This window comes from Hypanus sabinus, chromosome 14 (assembly GCF_030144855.1).
Source record: "Hypanus sabinus isolate sHypSab1 chromosome 14, sHypSab1.hap1, whole genome shotgun sequence".
In the NCBI taxonomy this organism is placed as follows: Eukaryota; Metazoa; Chordata; class Chondrichthyes; order Myliobatiformes; family Dasyatidae; genus Hypanus; species Hypanus sabinus.
Window position 1 is genome coordinate 91,911,904 of NC_082719.1, and position 22,041 is coordinate 91,933,944.

Genomic DNA, 22,041 nt, shown 5'->3' on the forward strand with positions numbered 1-22,041 from the left:
AGTGCTAACATTTTGATTTTAATTTTTCAAAGTTCTTGGGAGTCATTTGAATAAACAATATAGTAGATACAATAAACTGATTCTCACTGCAGGTTGACTCCTTTATAAGTACTCCATGTATCCCTTTCTCGTTCTATAAAGTGATTCTTAGACCCTGCACAACTTGCTTTTTCAGAGGTTGAAATATATTTTATCCAATTAAAATAAGAGCTGGTGTATCAGCAGTCAATATATACATAAAATTGGAGCTGGCAATAAGTTTGTAGCCAATTAATAATTACAAAACCACCCAAGATCGTTTTCACTCTTTTGCGTAAAAATACCATATCTCATATCCACTTTGATTTTTTTTGCATTTTGAACCTTTTTCTGAGTAATGTTCTCAAGTTTCACTAAAATGATCCCAAGCAACTATAGCTGTATTTGGTAAGGAATTAGTGTTGAAGATTGAAAAGTTAGAACAGACTCCACATAACCTTGAACAAAAAATTCTAAACGCTTAGATACCAAACTGTGTTCCTCATGGATATCTACTGGGAAGAAAACAGTCTTTGTCAGATTTTACAAACCTCTTAGGAGGTCAATGGATTTGCAGTATTGACTGCTGGAATCTGGAGCAAAAAAAAGTCTGCTGAGGAATTCGGTGGGTTTCGATCAGGCGCCTGTGGGGTTGCTGTAGCACTGAAGGAGTTCTTTCCTCTAATTGCTATATTCCTCTCTACCAAATACTCTTTTACTAGTGAGGGTGGGAAAGGGGGGGGGGGGAATGGAAATTTATCTTGTGATTTTTGGTAACTATTCTTCTTTCTCTATTGTTTGTGGAGTCAGATTCCTGCCCAGATTCATCAGAGAGGGGTGCCAAATCATTTTCATGGTCTGAGCTTGTTAAATCATTATCACTGACTCTGATGGCTGTTGGGCAGCCTTGGCAATATGGATAATGATGGCACGGTTTTATATGGGTGTTTCTTAACTGGCAAGGTGGAAGCATAGATGCACCAACAATGGATGGATCTTGAGACAGGACAGCACAAAGGTACTTCGCTACTTATACCTGGTCAGCTCTTTGAAAGGCCTCTCCAATTATTACCATTCCTCTGTCCAACTTATCTAATGCTAATTCCCTGTTGAGATATAGTATCTGCCCCTTCATGAAACAATTTTTAAAATAAATAGTGTAACTTTGGAACAGCCGTGGAAACTTTCCAGTTCACTTGTGTAACTTCTGTATTTAAGGGCATTCATAAGATTGTTATTTCCTGTTTGGCTACTGCAGTGATAGATTCGCTGCCTTTTGGGCTTTGCTTTTTCCACTTGGTGTTCCAGTTAATTTTCAAAGTTCTACTTTATCCATAGTTATCCTATTTAATTGCTCCCCATTTTTTGAAATGTTGTAAGGGCTTTGCTGAGTTCTTATGTAAAGATAATCTCTGTGATAAGACGTATGCCACTGTCGAGCAATACTTACTGCCCATTGCATCACTGGCAGCAATGAAGGTCTTCCATCTCTGGTGGTGTTCGGGCTTTCCTTCATCATGTCAGTAGCTTCCTCTCTGTTTTCACGTCTGTTAGTCATGCAAGTCCTGAGTGGAGACCCAGGAATACCATCACACTCAGCTGAACGATTCTTCATTGCTGTTTCCATAACTGTTTTGTTTGACCAGTCAGGGTTGATAGCACTGAGCTGAATCCCTGAACATGGAGGACCAGTGGACCATTCTTAATCTGGCCTCTACCTTTTGACCTGTCTGGCATGGGTGACCCTACCAAGAGCCAAAGCATAAAGCCCTGACTCCAGCCAACATAGCTCTCTGGGTCATTGAGGCATGCAAGCCTCTAAGTCACAGCAAGGTTGTTGTTCTCCTGGAGAGTTGGGCAATCCTGATAGGGGCTAATCTAGTGGACTGGGGCCTTGGTTGCCATGCACCCTTGGAGCCCACAATGGCCTTGGGAAAATTTATTATAGTACTGTGTGATATTGCTTTGGTAAAATAAAAGTGAGTTAGAATATTAAAGATAGCAATATCCCAGAGTGTGGAAAGCTTGGCACTTTGGCATCACCACAGTCGCAAGCAAGCTGGATTAACAGTTTTACAGTATAAGTTTGCATTCCAATTATAAAAGTTCAAAGTAAATTGATTATCAATGTACATGTGTCACCATATACAACCCTGAGATTCATTTTCTTGTGGGCACACTCAATAAATCCATAATAGAATAACAACAATAATAGAATCAATGAAAAACTGCACCAACTTGGGCATTCAACTAGTGTGCAAAAGACTGTGCAAGTGAAAAAACGAAAGAAATAATATAAGAATAAAAAACATAAGGAATAAATATCGAGAACATGAGATGAAGAATCAGAATCAGGTTTATTATCACTGGCATGTGACGTGAAATTTGTTAACGTAGCAGCCGCAGTTCTTGAATGAGCCCACAGGTTGTGGGAACATTTCATTGATGGGACAAAGTGAAGCTCAAAGTAAAATTTACTATCAGAGTACATACATGTCACCACATACAACCCTGAGATTCTTTTTCTTTTTCTGCAAGCATACTTGGGAAACCTATTGAACAGTAACCATAACTGCAAATGCAGATATAAATAAATAGCAATAAATAACGAGCATGAAATAGCATGATAAAAGAAATTGAGTGAAGTTATCCCCTTTGGTTTCAGAGCTTGATGTTTGAGGGATAATAATTGTTCCTGAAGCTGGTGGTGTGAGTCCTGAGGCTCCTGTACCACCTTCCTTGTGGCAGCAAAATGGAAGAGGGCATGTCCTGGATGCTGGAGGTCCTTGATGATGGATGCTGCTTTCCTGCAACATCGCTCCGTGTAGATGTGCTCAAAGGTGGGGAGGGCTTTACCCGTGATGGACTAGACCATATCCACTTCTTTTTGTAAGATTTTCAGTTCGAGGGTGTTGGTGTTTCCGTACGAGGCTGTGATGCAGCCAGTCAGTATCCTTTCCATTACATGTCGATGGAAGATTTTCGCAGTCTTAGTTGTCAAATCTTTGCAAGCTCCTAAGGAAGTAGAGGCATTGTTGTGCTTTCTTCACAATCTGCTTGCGTGCTGGGCCCAGGAAAGGACCTCAGAAATAATAACACTGAGGAATTTAAAGTTGTTCACTCTCTCCACCTCAGATCTGATGAGGATTGGCTCATCATTCACTGATTGAAAAAAACAAGTGATCATCAGCATTTTTATTTCTCATTGATTAAAGATTAAATTCTGTTCCTCTGGTCCTTTTAACAAATGTTTTACTTTTTGCTGATTATAAGGTCATTCATTACTTAGTGGCCATTGTTTGTGTCTACCTGTCTTTTTTCCCCTTTCTTTCCTCCCAATTCCATGTTCTCTGTGTGCACTTGAGCTGTGTTAATCCTTGTAAGTGTCATCTCAAGTTTAATGTACAACCAAATTTGTTTTCCTTATAAATATATTTTAATACCCAAAAATTGTTCCTGATTTTCTGGGCTTATAATTAGGAGGCATTTCAACTTGGGCAACTGGGACAAGCAGGAAAGATGCTGTGGTTAGCATGGATCCGCTGGGCCAAAGAGCCTGTTAACTTTGACTCTCTGGGCTTGTTTTTTACTTAAAAAAAAAGTCTCCAATATTTCATTTAACTGTGTTTCTGTTTATGCTCATTTGACATTGTACATTCTAAGTATCTAAGTTCAAAATAAATTTATTATATTACCTTGAGATAGTAAATTTTTGTGGCATGATATTTTCCATGGGTGAGAATAGTGATAAAGGAGATATAAGCATTTGTTAGTCTCGAGAGATCATGGATTTGCTCCTTGGAAAGTTTCCAGGGCGCAGGCCTGGGCGGGGTTGTATGGGAGACCAGCAGTTGCCCATGCTGCAAGTCTCCCCTCTCCACACCACCAGTGTTGTCCGAGGGAAGGACACTAGGCTGATACAGCTTGGCACCGGTGTTGTTGCAGAACAATGTGTGGTTAAGTGCCTTGGTCAAGGACACAACTCGCTGCTTTAGCTGAGGCTCGAACTAGCGACCTTCAGATCACTAGACCAGCACCTTAACCATGTTGCCACGTGCCAATGCCAAGGAGATAAATCAGCAAGTAATAGGCTGTCCAGTCAAGCTTCACCCAGGACCAGGAGAATGGTAAAAATGGTGCTATTTTTAAAAGCTTAATATTTTGGATCCTGCTTTATAGCGATCCTGAAATATTTTCATTCTCCTTTGAAGATGATGATTACTGATATATTTGAGTGGTTGAAAAAGTCAAAGTCCTATTTTCACATGTTATGGGAATTCAGATTTTAAATGTATTGAATCTGGTTTAAACTTGGGGAGCCAACTGTAACTTGAATCCAACACTTAAGCTCAGTTACAGAAAGCTACTTGATTTGGTGGTGAGGATGGAGGGACTGACTCTGTCAGATGTGCCCACATCAGCGTCCACATTACTGTGCACAGAACTGCAAGCTTGTTTTTGTTGTGATCAAGCAGTTACTGTAAATTGTAATAGGCATTGATTTGCTTCCTTACCCAGTTTTTGGGAATGAAGTCTTCCACATCCATATCTTAAGTGACTTTAACAGAGAAGTATTTCTCAGCTGTCATTAGTGCAGACTGTTTTTAATTTCTTTGTGGCATATCTTCTAAGTACAATGTTGGCAAATGATCAAAGAGGTTTCTTTAGTTGAATATTAAATTACTGCCAAGGTATAAATTGTTTTAGCTTCAGAAGAAAAAAACTTGTTTTTTAAAAAAAATCAACGTTTAAACTTCAGCGAAGTCATGAAGTTACTTTTTATTATGCAGTTAATTTTTTCAACCTTTCCAAGGCACTTTTCTAAGCAAAAAGACAGCTGATGTTAAGCTTAAAAGATAATTGATTATAAGGTCATAGAGCACTCCCGCACAGAAACAGTCCCTTTTGACCATCTAATCCATGCCAAACTGTTACTGGATTTAGTCCCATCACCATCCAAACTCCTCCCATCCATGTATTTATCCAGACTTCTCAAAGTGTTGAAGTCAAACCTGCACCCGCCACTCCTGCTGGCAGCTCATTCCACACTCAAACCAGCCTCTTGAGTGAAGGACAATTGAGGGCTTAGTTAAACTGTGGCATTCACAAAGTATTTTCGAGGAAATCGTGATGAAGAAGTACAGTGGGGCTCTCATTCTTAAGACAGAGCAAATTCTTATATTTTTATTTATTTAGCGATACAGCATGGAAAAAGCCCTTCTAGCTGCACTGCCCAGCAACCCCTAATTTAACCCTAAACTGAACACCCATGGAAAACCCATGCAGAGGGTGTACAGACTCCTTACAGGTGAATTCCACCACCCCGAGCTGTAGTAGTGCTGCACTAACTGCTATGCTACCATGGCACCCAAAATAGTATTTGTGGGGATGCAATTGGGAGGTGAGGTTATTAGTCTGATATCAGCAATGAGAACAATGAACTGGGTTAAACTTGAGGTTTGAAGGAACTTTGGGTTAAAAAGAGCTTTCAGATGAGATGAACGTTGGGTAAATGGTTAATGGCATGGATGCTCAGAGAGCCATAATGGTGTAGGGTCTGGAGAAGTGTGGAATAATCTTGACCTGCTGGGCAAACCCTGTTGGAGTGGATATGGAGATAATAGAACGTTTAAATCCCTGTTTACAATGCTGAAGTGGCAAATAAATTGTCTCCTGTCTGAGCCAGATTCCGGGAAGGCACTGAGAGATGATGCTAATAGGATCAAGGCTCAACTTTATTCAGCGGATACACTTACATATATTGAGTTAGGAATTTGCTGTGGTGCGTTGATTGCTGTGACATGCAACAAAAAATGACATTCAACAATTATAAAGGATTATATTAAGGTAAGTTAAAGTGTAAATATAATAAGGTGTGCATTACTATATAAATACCAGTATGTACCTTAAATGTAAACAGCATTATAAAAGTGGTTTGAAGTGTTCAAGTATAGTGCATTGAAGGGGGTTAACTAGAGCAGTTTAATCTCAATTTGACATTTCCTCTCAGATAGACCATTAGTTCGTTCTGTTTTACTCAGTTGAGAACAGAGGGAATGTGGACAGCATGTGGAAGAAAGAGTAGAACTATTCTTGGCGTGACATAGCCCTCAACCTCTTTGTGGTTTTGGCAAAGGTTAGAGCGGCCAAGTCAGATCTGGCAGAAGGTGGGACAGGACCCTCAGGACCCTCACCACCAGGTCCAGTAACAGTTATTACCCCTCAACCATCAGACTCTTGAACCAAAGTGGATAACTTCACTCAGCTTCTCTTGAAATGTTCCCACAACCCACAGACTCAACTTCCAAGGACTCTTCATCTCATGCTCTTGATATTTACTACTTGAAGTAGGAGGGTGAAGTGGGATCCTGAAGTGGGAGGGTGAGGAGCCAGAGGTCGTGGTACATGTAGGTACCAATGACATAGGTAGGAAAGGGGAAGAGGTCCTGAAACGAGAGTATAGGGAGTTAGGAAGGCAGTTAAGAAGAAGGACCGCAAAGGTAGTAATCTCGGGATTACTGCCTGTGCCACGCGACAGTGAGAGTAGGAATAGAATTAGGTGGAGGATGAATGCGTGGATGTGGGATTGGAGCAGGGGGCAGGGATTCAAGTTTCTGGATCATTGGGACCTCTTCTGGGGCAGGTGTGACCTGTTCAAGAAGGACGGGTTGCACTTGAATCCTGGGGGGACCAATATCCTAGCGGGGAGGTTTGCTAGGGCTACAGGGCAGACTTTAAACTGGTAAGATGGGGGGGGGGGGGGGCGGGAATCAATTTGAGGAAACTATGGGAGGGGAGGTTAGTTCACCAGCAGAGCAAGTAAATAGACAGTGTGTGAGGGAGGAAAGGCAGGTGATGGAGAAGGGATGCGCTCAGCCCGAAGATGTAGGGGAGAAGAAAGGAAAGGATAATAAATTTGAATGCATTGTTAGGGATGAAAAGAGAGGAGGGGGTGGAGAGTATCTTAAATGTATCTATTTTAATGCTAGGAGCATTGTAAGAAAGGTGGATGAGCTTAAAGCGTGGATTGATACCTGGAATTATGATGTTGTAGCTATTAGTAAAACATGGTTGCAGGAAGGGTGTGATTGGCAACTAAATATTCCTGGATTTAGTTGCTTCAGGTGTGATAGAGGAGGAGGTGTTGCATTGCTTGTCCGAGAAAATCTTATGGCAGTGCTTTGGAAGGATAGATTAGAGAGCTCCTCTAGGGAGGCTATTTGGGTGGAATTGAGGAATGGGAAGGTGTAGTAACACTGATAGGAGTGTATTATAGGCCACCTAATGGGGAGCGTGAGTTGGAAGAGCAAATGTGTAAGGAGATAGCAGATATTTGTAGTAAACACAAGGTGGTGATTGTGGGAGATTTTAATTTTCCCACACGTTGACTGGGAAGCTCATTCTGTAAAAGGGCTGGATGGTTTAGAGTTTGTGAAATGTGTGCAGGATAGTTATTTGCAACAATACATAGAAGTACTGACTAGAGATGGGGCAGTGTTGGATCTCCTGTTAGGGAATGCGATAGATCAGCTGACAGATGTATGTGTTGGGGAGCACTTCGGGTCCAGTGATCACAATAGCATCAGCTTCAATATAATTATGGAGAAGGACAGGACCTAGAGTTGAGATTTTTGATTGGAGAAAGGCTAACTTTGAGGAGATGCGAAGGGATTTAGAGAGAGTGGATTGGGTCAAGTTGTTTTATGGGAAGGATGTAATAGAGAAATGGAGGTCATTTAAGGGTGAAATTATGAGGGTACAGAATCTTTATGTTCCTGTTAGGTTGAAAGGAAAGGTTAAAGGTTTGAAAGCACCATGGTTTTCAACGGATATTAGAAATTTGGTTCGGAAAAAGAGGGATGTCTACAATAGATATAGGCAGCATGGAGTAAAGGAATTGCTCGAGGAATATAAAGAATGTAAAAGGAATCTTAAGAAAGAGATTAGAAAAGCTAAAAGAAGATACGAGGTTGGTTTGGCAAATAAGGTGAAAGTAAATCCAAAAGGTTTCTACAGTTATATTAAAAGCAAGAGGATAGTGAGGGATAAAATTGGCCCCTTAGAGAATCAGAGTGGTCAGCTAAATGTGGAGCCGAGGGAGATGGGAGAGATTTTGAATGATTTCTACTCTTCGGTATTCACTAAGGAGAAGGATATTGAATTCTGTAAGGTGTGGGAAACAAGTAAGGAAGCTAAGGAACCTATGACAATTAAAGAGGTGGAAGTACTGGCACTTTTAAGAAATTTAAAAGTGGATAAATCTCCGGGTCCTGACAGGATATTCCCCAGGACCTTGAGGGAAGTTTGTGTAGAAATAGCAGGAGCTCTGACGGAGATCTTTTAAGATGTCATTAGAAACGGGGATTGTGCCGGAGGATTGGCGTATTGCTCATGTGGTTCCATTGTTTAAAAAGGGTTCTAGAAGTAAGCCTAGCAATTATAGACCTGTCAGTTTGACATCAGTGGTGGGTAAATTAATGGAAAGTATTCTTAGAGATAGTATTAATAATTATCTGGATAGACAGGATCTGATTAGAGTAGCCAGCATGGATTTGTGCGTGGAAGCTCATGTTTGACAAACCTTATTGAATTTTTTGAAGAAGTTACGAGGAATGTTGACGAGGGTAAGGCAGTGGATGTAGTCTATATGGACTTCAGCAAAGCCTTTGACAAGGTTCCACATGGAAGGTTAGTTAAGAAGGTTTAGTTGTTAGTTATTAATGCTGGAGTAATAAAATGGATTCAACAGTGACTAGATGGGAGATGCCAGAGAGTAGTGGTGGATAATTGTTTATCGGGATGGAGGCTGGTGACTAGCGGGGTGCCTCAGGGATCTGTTTTGGGCCCAATGTTGTTTGTAATATACATAAATGATCTGGATGATGGGGTGGTAAATTGGATTAGTAAGTATGCCGATGATACTAAGGTAGGAGGTGTTGAGGATAATGAGGTGGGTTTTCAAAGCTTGCAGGGAGATTTATGCCGGTTAGAAGAATGGGCTGAACGTTGGCAGATGGAATTTAATGCTGAGAAGTGTGAAGTTCTACATTTTGGCAGGAATAATCCAAATAGAACATACAGGGTAAATGGTAGGACATTGAGGAATGCAGAGGAACAGAGAGATCTAGGAATAACAGTGCATAGTTCCCTGAAGGTGGAGTCTCATGTAGATAGGGTGGTGAAGAAGGCTTTTGGAACGCTGGCCTTTATAAATCAAAGCATTGAGTACATAAGTTGGAATGCAATGTTAAAATTGTACAAGGCATTGGTAAGGCCAAATTTAGAATATTGTGTGCAGTTCTGGTCACCGAATTATAGGAAAGATATCAATAAATTAGAGAGAGTGCAGAGATGATTTACTAGGATGTTACCTGGGTTTCAGCACTTAAGTTACAGAGAAAGGTTGAACAAGTTAGGTCTCTATTCATTGGAGCGTAGAAGGTTGAGGGGGGATTTGATCGAGGTATTTAAAATTTTGAGAGGGATAGAGAGTTGACGTGAATAGGCTGTTTCCATTGAGAGTAGGGGAGATTCAAACGAGAGGACATGATTTGAGAGTTAGGGGGCAGAAGTTTAAGGGAAACACGAGGGGGTATTTCTTTACTCAGAGAGTGATAGCTGTGTGGAATGAGCTTCCTGTAGAAGTAGTAGAGGCCAGTTCAGTTGTGTCATTTAAGGTAAAATTGGATAGGTATATGGACAGGAAAGGAGTGGAGGGTTATGGGCTGAGTGCGGGTAGGTGGGACTAGGTGAGATTAAGAGTTCGGCACGGACTAGGAGGGCCAAGATGGCCTGTTTCCGTGCTGTGATTGTTATATGTTATATGTTACTTGTTTGCTTATCCATCCCATCATTTTCTTCTTGTATTTGCAGTTTGTTGTGTTTTGCACACTAGCTGAACACCCAACTTGGTGTGGTCTTTTATTGATTATAATATGGTTATTGCTCTGTTATGGATTTATTGAGTATGCCTGCAAGGAATTGAATCAGGGCTGTATATGGTGACGTGCATGTACTTTGATGATAAATTTATTTTGAACTTTGATATTTTTGGTGAAGAAACTGGATCGGTTTCTTCTGTCAATACTTAATACTGTCAGTACTTCTGTCAATGCTCCTTAAGGTCAGTATAAAGTGGGATCAGTCTTAAGATCACATAATGTATTTTGCCAGCACTCCACATATTGTACTGAGTTGACTAAGGAGACATTCTTTACTGTTTCACCAGTTCTCAGTCTTCTTCAGTCTGATTTGAAAATGAGTTTCCTCTGAGGTCACAGCCAAAGTGCTGTTACAGTAATAGGGTGTTGCATGCTTAATTTAATTGGACACCTCATCCTTCTGGCAATCAAAAGACAAATACACGTATAATTGGCATTACCTGAGGATTTGGGTTTATTAAATGAAGGTTGTAAGTATCATTTAGTCTAGCGTGGATAAATAACTTCACTCACCTCAACTCTGAACTGATTCTACATCCTGCAGGCTCACTTTGAAGGAACCTAATACTCATGTTTTCAGTTATTTATTTAATTTGCAATTTGTCTTTTGCACATTTGTTGTTTGTCAGTCTTAGTGTGTCATTTTTCATTGATTCTATTGTGTTTCTTTGTATTTACTGTGAATGCCTGCAAGAAAATAAATCTCAAGGCAGTATATGGTGACATAATATGCAATTTGTAATAACTTTGAGCTTTGAACTTATGCATAAATAAATATTTTACATGGAAAAACCCTTATTTGATGCTTGAAGGAAGAGGATTTGCCTCCCCATACCAACAGCTGGACTCTTTTTGGGTCCTGAACTCATTTCAAGTGTTCACCATGTTGTAGCTTCGATTCTTGAGTCCAGTGGGGAGTGCTATTGGGTCTCCAGGCATATGGCTCAGTAGGTTAATTGTCCACATGGGTGTGATTGGGTGGCATGGACTTGTTGAGCCGGAAGGGCCTGTAGCTTTACTGTATCTCTAAAAAGAAATGATACCTATTAAGTTTTTGGATTCACATGAGTACAACTGGAGGTTGTTGACACTGGCACATTTTGTTCACATTTCCCTGCAATTATTTAGACAATTTATGTGTCAGTCACGCACTGGTAGACTTTGACATTAATCCAAAGTAATCAGATTCATTTGTCTGTTTCCATAGCTTTCTAGTGAAATAGAGCACCGCTGAGCAAAGTCCACGTGCTTATTTTGATTCTTCACTGTAATTTAAAACAACTGGGGTTTTGGTTTTGGTGAATAGTATGATAGGCTGTTTTGCTGTTGAGCAATTTCCCCTTAACTGTTTCACTGTTCATCTCAAACCTGTGATCTACAGTACCAGTCTTGCCCAACCTGAGCATGCATTCAGCCGTATAATTTTGTTAGGAATAGAGAGGATGGAGTACTGTAGGAGGGGTGGGACAGGGGGTGTGTGGCGGCTGCAATTACCAGCCTTACCATCAACCGGGCATATTAAAGTGTCCTGTAGCCGGCCATCCTCCTGATAATCTGGCAAACGACTGAGCTGTTGCATCACACCGGCCTAAGATGGGGCTGGATAATTGGATTGTGCCATTCTGCTACAGCCAGAGGGGTGTTCTCTGGAGCTGCTTCATTTGTGCCGCAAACACGAGGAAATCTGCAGATGCTGGAAATTCAAGCAACAGCACACACAAAATGCTGGTGGAACGCAGCAGGCCAGGCAGCATCTATAGGGAGAAGCGCTGTCGACGTTTCAGGCCAAGACCCTTGGTCAGGACTAACTGAAAGGAAAGATAGTAAGAGATTTGAAAGTAGAGGATAGGAGTAGACCAGAGGGGGTGGGATGAAGCTTCCATATCCTTTCCCTTCTCCTGCTCTGTATCATTTTCGCCAATCACCTTTCCAGCTCTTAGCTTCATCCCACCCCCTCCGGTCTACTTCTATCATTTCGCATTTCCCCCTCCCCCCTCTACTTTCAAATCTCTTACTATCTTTCCTTTCGATTAGTCCTGACCAAGGGTCTTGGCCTGAAACGTCAACAGCGCTTCCTATAGATGCTGCCTGGTCTGCTGTGTTCCACCAGCATTTTGTGTTCATTTATGCCGTATCTTTTTAAGGAGGGGAATGTTTTCTCTCCCCTGCAATTTACTGTGGACTGGCCAGCATCGAATACAAACCCACAGTCAGGAGATGAGTGGTGTCTCTTGGGTTGAGGAGTATTTACTATGTTGTTGTAACCAAGTTCTGTTTTGTTTAGCTGATTCAAGTTTGGACTCTAGAACAGTTCTGTTGAGTTTGTAAACATTTTGGGTAAATAAAACCCCTTTTTTTTCCCCACCTTTACCTGCTCTCCTAGTTTTATGCTCACCCTGGTCCTTCACAGAGTGGCAGGGTACTGGTGGTGGTGTGGGCTCAGATACACTTAGCTCCGAGACACCAGGCAAGGTCAGCTGATTCCACACAATTGGTATATTGATCATTACAGAATGTCTCTCTGATGCTTCCTGCTCCCTCCCCTCTCCCTTCCCTTTTCCCAACCATGATTCCCCTCTCCCTGCCCCCTTCCCACTCTCAGTCCACACTAAAGACCCATATCAGAATCAGGTTTATCATCACTTGCATATGTCATGAAATTAATTTTTACTTACGACTGCTATGTATATATCACATTGAATGTGTGTGTATATGTGTGTATGTGTATATACATTTACATACATACGTACGTACACTCAAGCCCCAGCAATTTTCGTGCAAATTTTCTCTGCACTCTTTCAACTTTCTGTGCATGTTTCCTGTAGGTAGGTGACCAAAATGTACACCATACTCCGAATTTGGCCTCACTAGCATCTTGTGCAACTTCAACAACATTCTTTCTCCTCTACTCAGTGTCTTGAGTTTTGAAAGCCAATGTGCCAAGATCTTTATGACCCCATCTATCTGTGATGCCACTTTCAGTGAACTATGGATCTATATTCCAATATCCCTCTATTCTACCACACCATGTCAGAGCCTACTGTGTAAATTTACCCTGATTTGCCCTTCCAAAGTGCAAACACCTCATACTTGTCTGCATTACATTCCATTTGCCATTTTTCAGCCCATTTTCCCAGCTGGTCAAGATCATGCTGCAAGCTTTGATAGCCTTTCTCGCTGCCCACTACACCCCCAATCTCGGTGTCATCCTCCGATTTGCTGAACAAGTTTATGACTTTATCATCTAAATCATTAATGGCGATGATAACAACCAATGGACCCATAGCCTCCGATCAGAAACATAACCAACCACTACCACTCTCTGGCTTCTCCTGCTAAGTCAATGTTGGATCCCACTGACTACTTCATCCTGAATGCCAAAATGACATTATCTTCTGGACCAGTCTCCCATAAGGGTCCTTGCTTGGTAACTTCCTTGAAAACCAATAAGATGGGTTCAGCATGCCCTACTTCATTTAAAATCATGTTTAACTATCCCTAATGAAGCCCAGGTACTTAACAATGAAGCTACCCTTCATTCCTCCAGCAGTTCACACGTGGCTAAGGGCATTTTAAATATTTCTGGCTGGGCCAAGGCAATTTTAAAACTTGTGCCCCACAAAGTCTGGGAAGGAGCAACTTATCTGGCCCTCGGGGATTTTTCTGTACATAGCCAGCATCTCTTCTGTAATCTGGGTATGCTCCATGACCTCACTACTCTTTTGCCTTTGTATTATAGCCTCTGTGCCTGCCTCCTGAGTAAAACAGTTGCAAAAGATTCCATCTCTCTAAGCTCCATGTGTAGATGACCATGTGCTGATCTTCAGGAGGACCAATTTTCTCCCTTGCTATCCTTCAGCTCTGAATATAGCAATGCAAACCCTGGTGTTCCCTTTCACCACGTCTGGCAGAGTAACCTCATCGACTTAGCCCTCCTAATTTCTCCCAAGTGTTTTCTTGCATTTCTTATATTTAAACACTCCATTTGATCTCAATTACCCAGAGTGGTATGTGCCTCTTTTTTTCTTTGCCAGGGCCTCAGTATCCCTCAATAATCAAGGTTCTCTAAACCTGTTACCCTTGTGTATTTATTCAAGCAGCAGCACACAGATTCTGTACTCTCAATATTTCACTTTTGAAAGCCTCCCACTTACCATGCATCTCTTTGATTCAAGATTCAAAAACGTTATTGTCATTCTAACCGTACATCAGCTCTGCAGGGCAGAATGAGACACTGTTTCCCAGGAGCAGTGCAATCATAACATAACAAACACAACACTAAATAATAAACATAACAGTAAATAGTAAAACACAACAGCCACAAGTCAGTTAAAAACAAGTTATAAGTGTCCAGTGCAAGTTAAAAGTGTCCAAAGCAGAGTCGGGTCGAACAGCTATTTGGCAGTCTGACTGCCTGTGGGTGGAAGCTGTTTAGTAGCCTTGTGGTTTTAATTTTGATGCTGCTGTAATGTTTACCTGATGGCAGAAGAACAAACAGTTCATGGAGAGGGTGTGAGAGGTCTTTAATGATGTACCGTGTCTTCTGGAGGCATCGACTCTGAAAGAGGTCTTGGACAGAAGGTAGGGAGAATCCAAATAACATCCATATAACATCCAAATCCACACGTGCTCAGTCCTTTCTGATGCCGTCAAAGTTGTCCTTGCTCCAGTTTGCAATCTCAATTTCAACCAGGCCTATCCTTCTCCACAATTATCTTGAAACTAATGGAATTCTTTATCATCATTATGTGCTGTTCTGTGTGATGTAGGTGATGCTGATCTCCTGACCGTGATTGTTCTTGGTGATTTTTTTCTACAGAAGTAGTTTGCCATTGTCTTCTTCTGGGCAGTGTCTTTACAAGACGGTTAACCCCAGCCATTATCAATACACTTCAGAGATTGCCTGACGTCAGTGGTCACATAACCAGGGCTTGTGATATGCACCAGCTGCTCATACGTCCATCCACCACCTGCTCCCATGGCTTCATGTGACTTGATCAGTGTGGGGGTGGGGGGGGGTGGTGCTAAGAAGGTGCTGCACCTTGCGCAAGTGTGACCTGTGGACTAACAGAGGAAAGGAGTGCCTTACACATCCTTTGGTAGAGCCATATATCACCACCTTGCCACCCATAATGAAAGTACAATTACTAAAACCAAAGCATTCCCCTATATAGACTTGTGTTGCCTACTCTGTCTCATTCCTTAAGAGAAGATCCAGTACCAAACTCATCCAGTTCATACCTCTGCATATTTATTGCTTAAGGAAACTCTCATGAATACATTTGACAAACCTAATCCTATTCGATCCCCTTACACAATCCCAGTCAAAATGTGGAAAGTAAGAATCACCCACTATCTCAGTCTTATTTCTTGTAACTGTTAGTTATTTCTTTACAAATTTGTTCCTCCAGATCCCACTTACTGTCCCATTAATATGGTCATCCTGTTTCTTTCGGATTCTTCAGTTCCATCCATCTAGGCTCAGCAGATGAGCGTTCCAGTATGTCCTCCCATTTTAGCCCAACCCACTTGTGTATGGCTAGCACTTATCCCTCTAAACCAGGGTCCGCGGATCCCTTGCTTAATGGTATTGGTCCATGACATCAAAAAGGTTGGGAACCCCTGCTCTAAACCTGACCTATCCATGTACCTGTCAAGTACCTTTTTAAATGTTAATTTATCTACTTTAACCACTTCCTCCAAGAGCTCATTCTACAGACTGTCCACTTAGAGTGAAAAATAACTCTGCCCTCTCACCGTTAGCTTATGCTGTTTAGTTCTTGATTTCCAAGCCCTGGGGGGTGGGGGGGAGGAGGCGGTGGTGGAGAAAAGACTGTGTGCACATTCACCCAGTGTTGTGAAGATAAACAGGAAATATTTTTCCCCTCCTCTAAGGAGAGCCAATGTAATGAAGTCTGGAAATAATTAACTGTTCAGTAATTTTTCAGTATTTGGTATTTTTCACTGACATTTGGAGTCTTAACAAGGCTGTGCAAAATGTGAGTTCTTTGTTATACCCTGATTAATGCTTTAAGTGCGCTGGTGCTTCTCTGCCAATTTCTGATAGTAAGGAGAAAAGGTCAATACTTTGGAAAAATATCCAAACATTTATCTGCTAAATTTATGAAATACTACAAATTTCTTATATTTAAGATTTGTATCTACTATTTAGGATTTGTATTGGAGGACTTGTTAAAATAATTAGGTTTTAGTTTTATCTAGTATTTAAAAACTGTTTGGATAACACTTTGAACTTAAGAACTTATTATTTTGTTCTTATTCCAGATGATTGGTTCTGCCTCCTGCATTTACAGTGTACTTGTTTTGGCCACCATCTCTTTCTTAATTCGAGCTGACACACATGTTCTCAGAGGGAATGGTAAGCTTGACGCCTTTCTTTGAAAAGTACTGATGTTTGCTTTCGATCAGCCAGTCATTTATTTAAAAAAAAATTGTGCCTTATAATCCTATTTGAGCTCCCAGGTCTTCTTCTGCCAGTTTTTAAAATTTAAACAATCTTCTTCAAAAGAAACTTGGCAGGTCAGCTCTTTTGTGGAACTCAATACCTAAAACTATAAGAGATACAGATTCAGTTGACACTTTTAAGCACAAGATCGAGATCTATTTGGTCGGTGGTGTAGTGGCATCAGCACTGAACTTTGAGGTGAATGGTCTTGGGTTTGAAAGCAGCCGGCCCTTTGCACCCTTTCAGGCATTCCATCCTTGCTGTGTTGAGTGTCGAGCTACCAATTTGGCGTTGTTGGAAAAAACCAGACAAATGCAAAGGAAATGTCAAAAATGCTGCCCGATGCGCCACAAAACCTATTTATTTAACCTTGCTTTTAACTAATATCATTTTGTCTTTTTTTTTTGGTTTGCATTTTATCCCATTGTAAAGCACTTTGAACTAAGTTCTTTGTATAGGAAGTGCTCTATATGTTGTTATTATGGCATAGCTCTGGAGAATTGATGGGGAGTTTTGCATTCCACCTTCTAAACATTTGCAGCCTGAAGCTATGATGAGAAGGGAAGCAATTAAATTATCAAAGTGAGATGATTTTGTTCAAAATGTGATTGAATGGACTTGGAACAGAAATAGATGAAAGAAATACCCAACGGTTATGTTTCTGAAGTACCTCATTGGCTGAGAAGCGGTTTGGGGTGGGTTAAGAAAGAGGATTACAAATCCTGAGAAAATGCCCATTGATTGCTGAGTGATTTAACCTCCTTTGAAATCCTGCGAATTTTGTAGAACATATTCTTCAAGGGGATGGGTTAAGAATTCGTATCTATGGTCATGTTTATTGCTTTAAAAGTAGTTCTTGAGAGAGGTCTACTAATGTTTGTAAATGCACATAGTTAAACCTGTGTCATATTTTTTTCTAATAAATAAACATTAGCATTTGATTAAAAAAAATTGACTGGCCAATTAAAATATGAGATCAGTCCTACCAGATGTAACACACACAAAATGCTGGAGGAACTCAGCAGGTCAGGCAGCGTCTATGGAGAGGAATAGACAGTTGACAGTTTGGGTTGAGACCCTTCATCAGTACTGGACAGGAAGGGGGAAGAAGCCGGAATAGGAAGGTGGGGAGGGGAAGGTGTGCAAGCTCGAATGGGAAGCCTGATGGATGGGGAGGAGGATGAAGTGAGAAGCTGGGAGGTAAAGGGCTATAAAGAATGAATCTGATAGGAGAGTGGACCATGGGAGAATAGGAGCTCCAAAGACAAGGGAGAAGAGACGAGTTAAGACAGGAGCCAGAGTGGGGGATGGGAGAAGAGGACGGGTGTGGGAGAAAATTACCGGAAGTTAGAGAAATTGATGTTCTTGCCAACAGGTTGGAGGCCACCCACCCAGAATATGAGATGTTGCTCCTTTACCTTTTCCACCTGGCACCTCAGCTTCTCACTTCATACCCCTTCCCCCTCCCTAGCTTCACCTATCACCTGCCAGCTTGTACTCCTCCTCCCCCCACCCACCTTCTTATTCTGATGTCTTTCCCCTTCCTTCGTAGACCTGATGAAGATCTTGACCTGAAAAGTTGACTCACCATTCCCTTCCTCACCCACTGATTCCTTCAGCATTTTGTGTGTGTGTGTGTTTTAGTTACTTTGGCCTTTTAGAATGTTATTTCATCGACAGTCTTCACAAAAATCAAAGTAATCAATCTGCTTATTAGAAGATAATTTATATGCCACATCACATTAATTTTGTGATGTTTGGTAGTTCATTCTTGTATTAGGACGGGTTTCTACAGTGTAACTTGATGTGCACCTGTTAATTGTAATTCATGGATTTGCTCTGGTAATGGCAAAACCGGTAGTGTTGTAATATAGGGCACCATGGTAATGTAGTGGTTAGCGCAACGCTATTACAGCTCGTGGCATCGGTGTTCAGAGTTCAATCCCAGTGTCCTGTGTAAGGTGTTTGTACGCCCTCCCTCCCTGTGTAATGCGTGTGTTTTCTCTGGGTCCTGCGGTTTCCTCCCCCAGTCCCAAGCTGAACCGGGCAGGTTAATGGGTCATTATAAATTGTCCCACGATTAGGTTTGGGTTGAATGGGTTTGTTGGGGGTTCCCTGGAATGTCCTGGCTTGAAGGACTGTGGGGGAATAAACATCTGGAATTATTTTTTTTTGTTCTCTCTTAGAAGTATCCTATGGAAGAATAGGAACAGATATTAACTTGATCTGCAATGCTGCAAATGACAGGTACTCTTAAGTTCTTCTTATTAACCATGAATGTGTTTGAACAGTGGTTTATCTTTTTTTATATATCCAAGTTATGGTTTGTGTGATTTTTTTTTTTTGCACCTTTGCAGCGTCTCCTCGGTTGGCTGGGAATGAAGAGAAATATCACATACTGTAATCTTTTGGCTGAGATTAGCGAAACTAAACCATGTGTTCTGTTTATATCACGCCTATAAAAGTTGCAGAAAGCTTTTGGAGCTGGCATGCTGTGAGAGACTGGGGGGGGGGGGGGGGTGGTGCGGGGAGGATAATTCAGAATGGGGAATGGAAGAAACGAGAAGGAGGATCGCTTTGCCAAGCACTTCCACTCCATTCGCAACGAGCAGGATCTCCCGCTGGCCAACCATTTTAATTCCAATCCCCATTCCCATTCCGATATGTTGGCTCCCGCCCTCCACTGCTACGATGAGGCAACTCTCAGGTTGGAGGAGCACACCTCATATTCCGTCTGGGTAGCCTCCGTCCAGACAACATGAGACTAAACACCTTAAGTTGGGATGTGATGCACAGAGAGGGGTTCCTATATGGAATAAGAGGAGCAGAGAAGTGGAGGCTGGGATGGTATACAGGGCTGGAGGAAGTTGTCAAGTTGCCAAAGGATTTAAATATTTTCAACTCGAAAGATGAGGCAACTGTTGTAGGTCGTCAATGAGCAGGTTTTGTACTACTGAGGTTTATTGTGGGGGGAATTGCATAACCCAGGTTTAAAATGTTGGAGATTCAAGGCTGGTAATGGCAAAAGAAAGGCCAACACCCTTAATCAGAACTGGAAAGGAAGATTCAGATTCATTTGTCACATACACATTAAAACATGCAGTGAAATGTGTTGTTTTTGCTAACAACCAACTCAGACCTTAGAATGCCCGCAAGTGTTGCCAGGTATTCCGGTACTGGTACAGCATGCCCACACTGCTGAGCAGAACAACACGTGCAGCAACAAGAGAAAAAAAGAGTAACAAAACAACCAAGATCAAAACAAGCCCCTTTCTTCCCTCCCCCTCCCACCCCCACCACGCAGACACACACAGGCCGTTCAAGACGCACAAAACAAGCCCCCTTCTTCCCTCCCCTCCACACAGACACAGACACACACAGACAGTTCTTCAATCTTAGGCTTCAGGCCTTCAGTTAACTTGGATAGGAAGGGGACAGAAGCCAGAATAAGGTGAGGGGAGGAATGGGGTACAAGCCAGCAGATGATAAAGTGTGACCGGGTAGGGAAGAGTGAGAGGGATGAAGTAGGAACCTGGGAGGTGACGGGTGACAGAGGTAAAGGGCTGAACAAGAAGGAATCTGATAGGAGAGCACAGCCGACCATGAAAGAAAGGGAAGAAAGAAGGACACTAGAGGGAGGCGATGGGCATGTAAGGCAAAGAGAAGGGAACCAGAATGCAGAACCAGACGGTGGATGGGGGATTAATTACTGGAAGCTAAAGAAATCGATATTCATACCATTAGGTTGGAGGCTACTCTGAAGGAATATGAGGTGTTTCTCCTCCAGCCTGAGCTTAGCCTCATTGTGGCAGTAGAGGAGGCCATTGGCTCACATGTGGAATTGTAATGGCTAGCCAATGTTAGATCCTGCCTTTTGCAGTGGACGGAATGAGATGCTTGACAAAGGAGTCCACCAATCCTTGTTCGGACTTGCTGAGATCCTCCAGCATTTTGTGTGGATGTTAACTCTGAGTCTGCATTAAGTTAGTGAAGTTAGACAAATAGGCTGCAGCTATGGTGATGGGGTAGGACAAGAGGCCATGGTTTCTTTAGCTACATTGGTATATGTCAGAGTGTAACTTGTATAAGTAGGACGATGTGGAGATTTGCACAGTAGACTGGGACTGAAGCATTCAATGTAGTCACATGCATCAAATGTTGAAGAGGGCTGACGAGAAGAATGAATAGAGCATTGTCTGTGACCTTGGGTCCAGGTGGTGACATGCTGCCATAAGGCGGGTAGAAACCAGGTTAAAGAAATTCTTTATCCCCACTCTTTGCCTCCTGCCAGTCAGCCATCTTTATCCATGCAGGGATCTTCCCTGTAATACCACGGGCTCATGCTTGTTAAGTAGCCTCTTGTGTGGCACCTTGTCACAGGCCTTCTGAAAATCCATGTAGACACCCCCCACTGATTCTCCTTTGTCTAACCTGTTTGATATCTCCTCAAAGAATTCCAACAGATCTGTCAGGCAAGACCTCCCCTTAAAGAAAGCAAGTTGTCTTTGGCATATTTTTATCACGTACCTCCAAGAACCCTGAAATTTCATCATCTTCCCAACCACTGAAGTCAGGTTAACTGGCCTGTAATTTTCTTTCTTCTGCCTCCCTCCCTTCTTAAAGAGTGGAGTGACATTTGCAATTTTCCAGCCCTCTGAAACCATACCAGAATCTGGTGATTCTTGAAGGATCATTACTAATGCCTCCACAATCTCTTCAGTTGCCTCTTTCAGAACCCTGGGGTGCAGTCCATCTGATCCAGGTGACTTATCTACCTTCAGACCTTTCAGCGTTCAAGCACCTTCTCCCTCGTAACGACTACACTCACTTCTGCTCCTGACACTCTCGAATTTCAGGCAGACTGCTAATAATTTCCACAGGGAAGAATGTTGCAAAATACTTGTTCAGTTTATCTTCCATTTCTTACCTCTACATCCACTTCTGATGAAGGGTTTCAGCCCGAAATGTCGTTATTACCTCCTCCCATAGATGCTGTCTGGCCTGCTGAGTTCTGCCAGCATTTTGTTTTTTTTTAAAGAAATTCCTAATTCCTTACTTGAGAGAAGTTATTCAGTGATTTTAGAGAAGGTTAAATAATTGAGGTCAAAATGAGGCGTGACTGGTTTTTAAGAGAAACCGTGAATTGATGATGGAGGTGTGTAATCATTTGTGTCAATATACTGTACACTGTTATAAGAAAGGATGAAATATGAAGGTAAGCTAGACAATAATATCAAGGATGATACCAGAAGTTTTTCTCAGGCGTATAAAGAGTAAAGGAGAGGGGAGAGTGGATATCGGACTGCTGGAAAATCATGCTGGAGAGGTATTAATGGGCGACAAAGAAATGGAAGAGAAACTGAACAAGTATTTTGCAGCATTCTTCCCTGTGGAAATTATTAGCAGTCTGCCTGAAATTCGAGAGCGTCAGGAGCAGAAGTGAGTGTAGTCGTTACGAGGGAGAAGGTGCTTGAAAGCTGAAAGGTCTGAAGGTAGATAAGTCACCTGGATCAGATGGACTGCACCCCAGGGTTCTGAAAGAGGCAACTGAAGAGATTGTGGAGGCATTAGTAATGATCCTTCAAGAATCACCAGATTCTGGAATGGTTTCGAAGG

The 22,041-nt window shown here is 41.9% G+C and overlaps 1 protein-coding gene across 3 annotated transcripts in view; it reads left to right on the forward strand.

The window, feature by feature from the left end:
* LOC132404988 (interleukin-11 receptor subunit alpha-like) overlaps positions 1-22,041 on the forward strand; it is a 123,844-nt gene that overhangs the window by 41,435 nt on the left and 60,368 nt on the right. For all 3 annotated transcript variants that reach the window (XM_059989646.1, XM_059989647.1, XM_059989648.1), the window contains exons 2-3: positions 16,245-16,338; positions 18,612-18,672. In XM_059989646.1, coding sequence (XP_059845629.1) covers positions 16,245-16,338; positions 18,612-18,672 — 155 coding nt within the window. The remainder of the gene's footprint in view (positions 1-16,244; positions 16,339-18,611; positions 18,673-22,041) is intronic.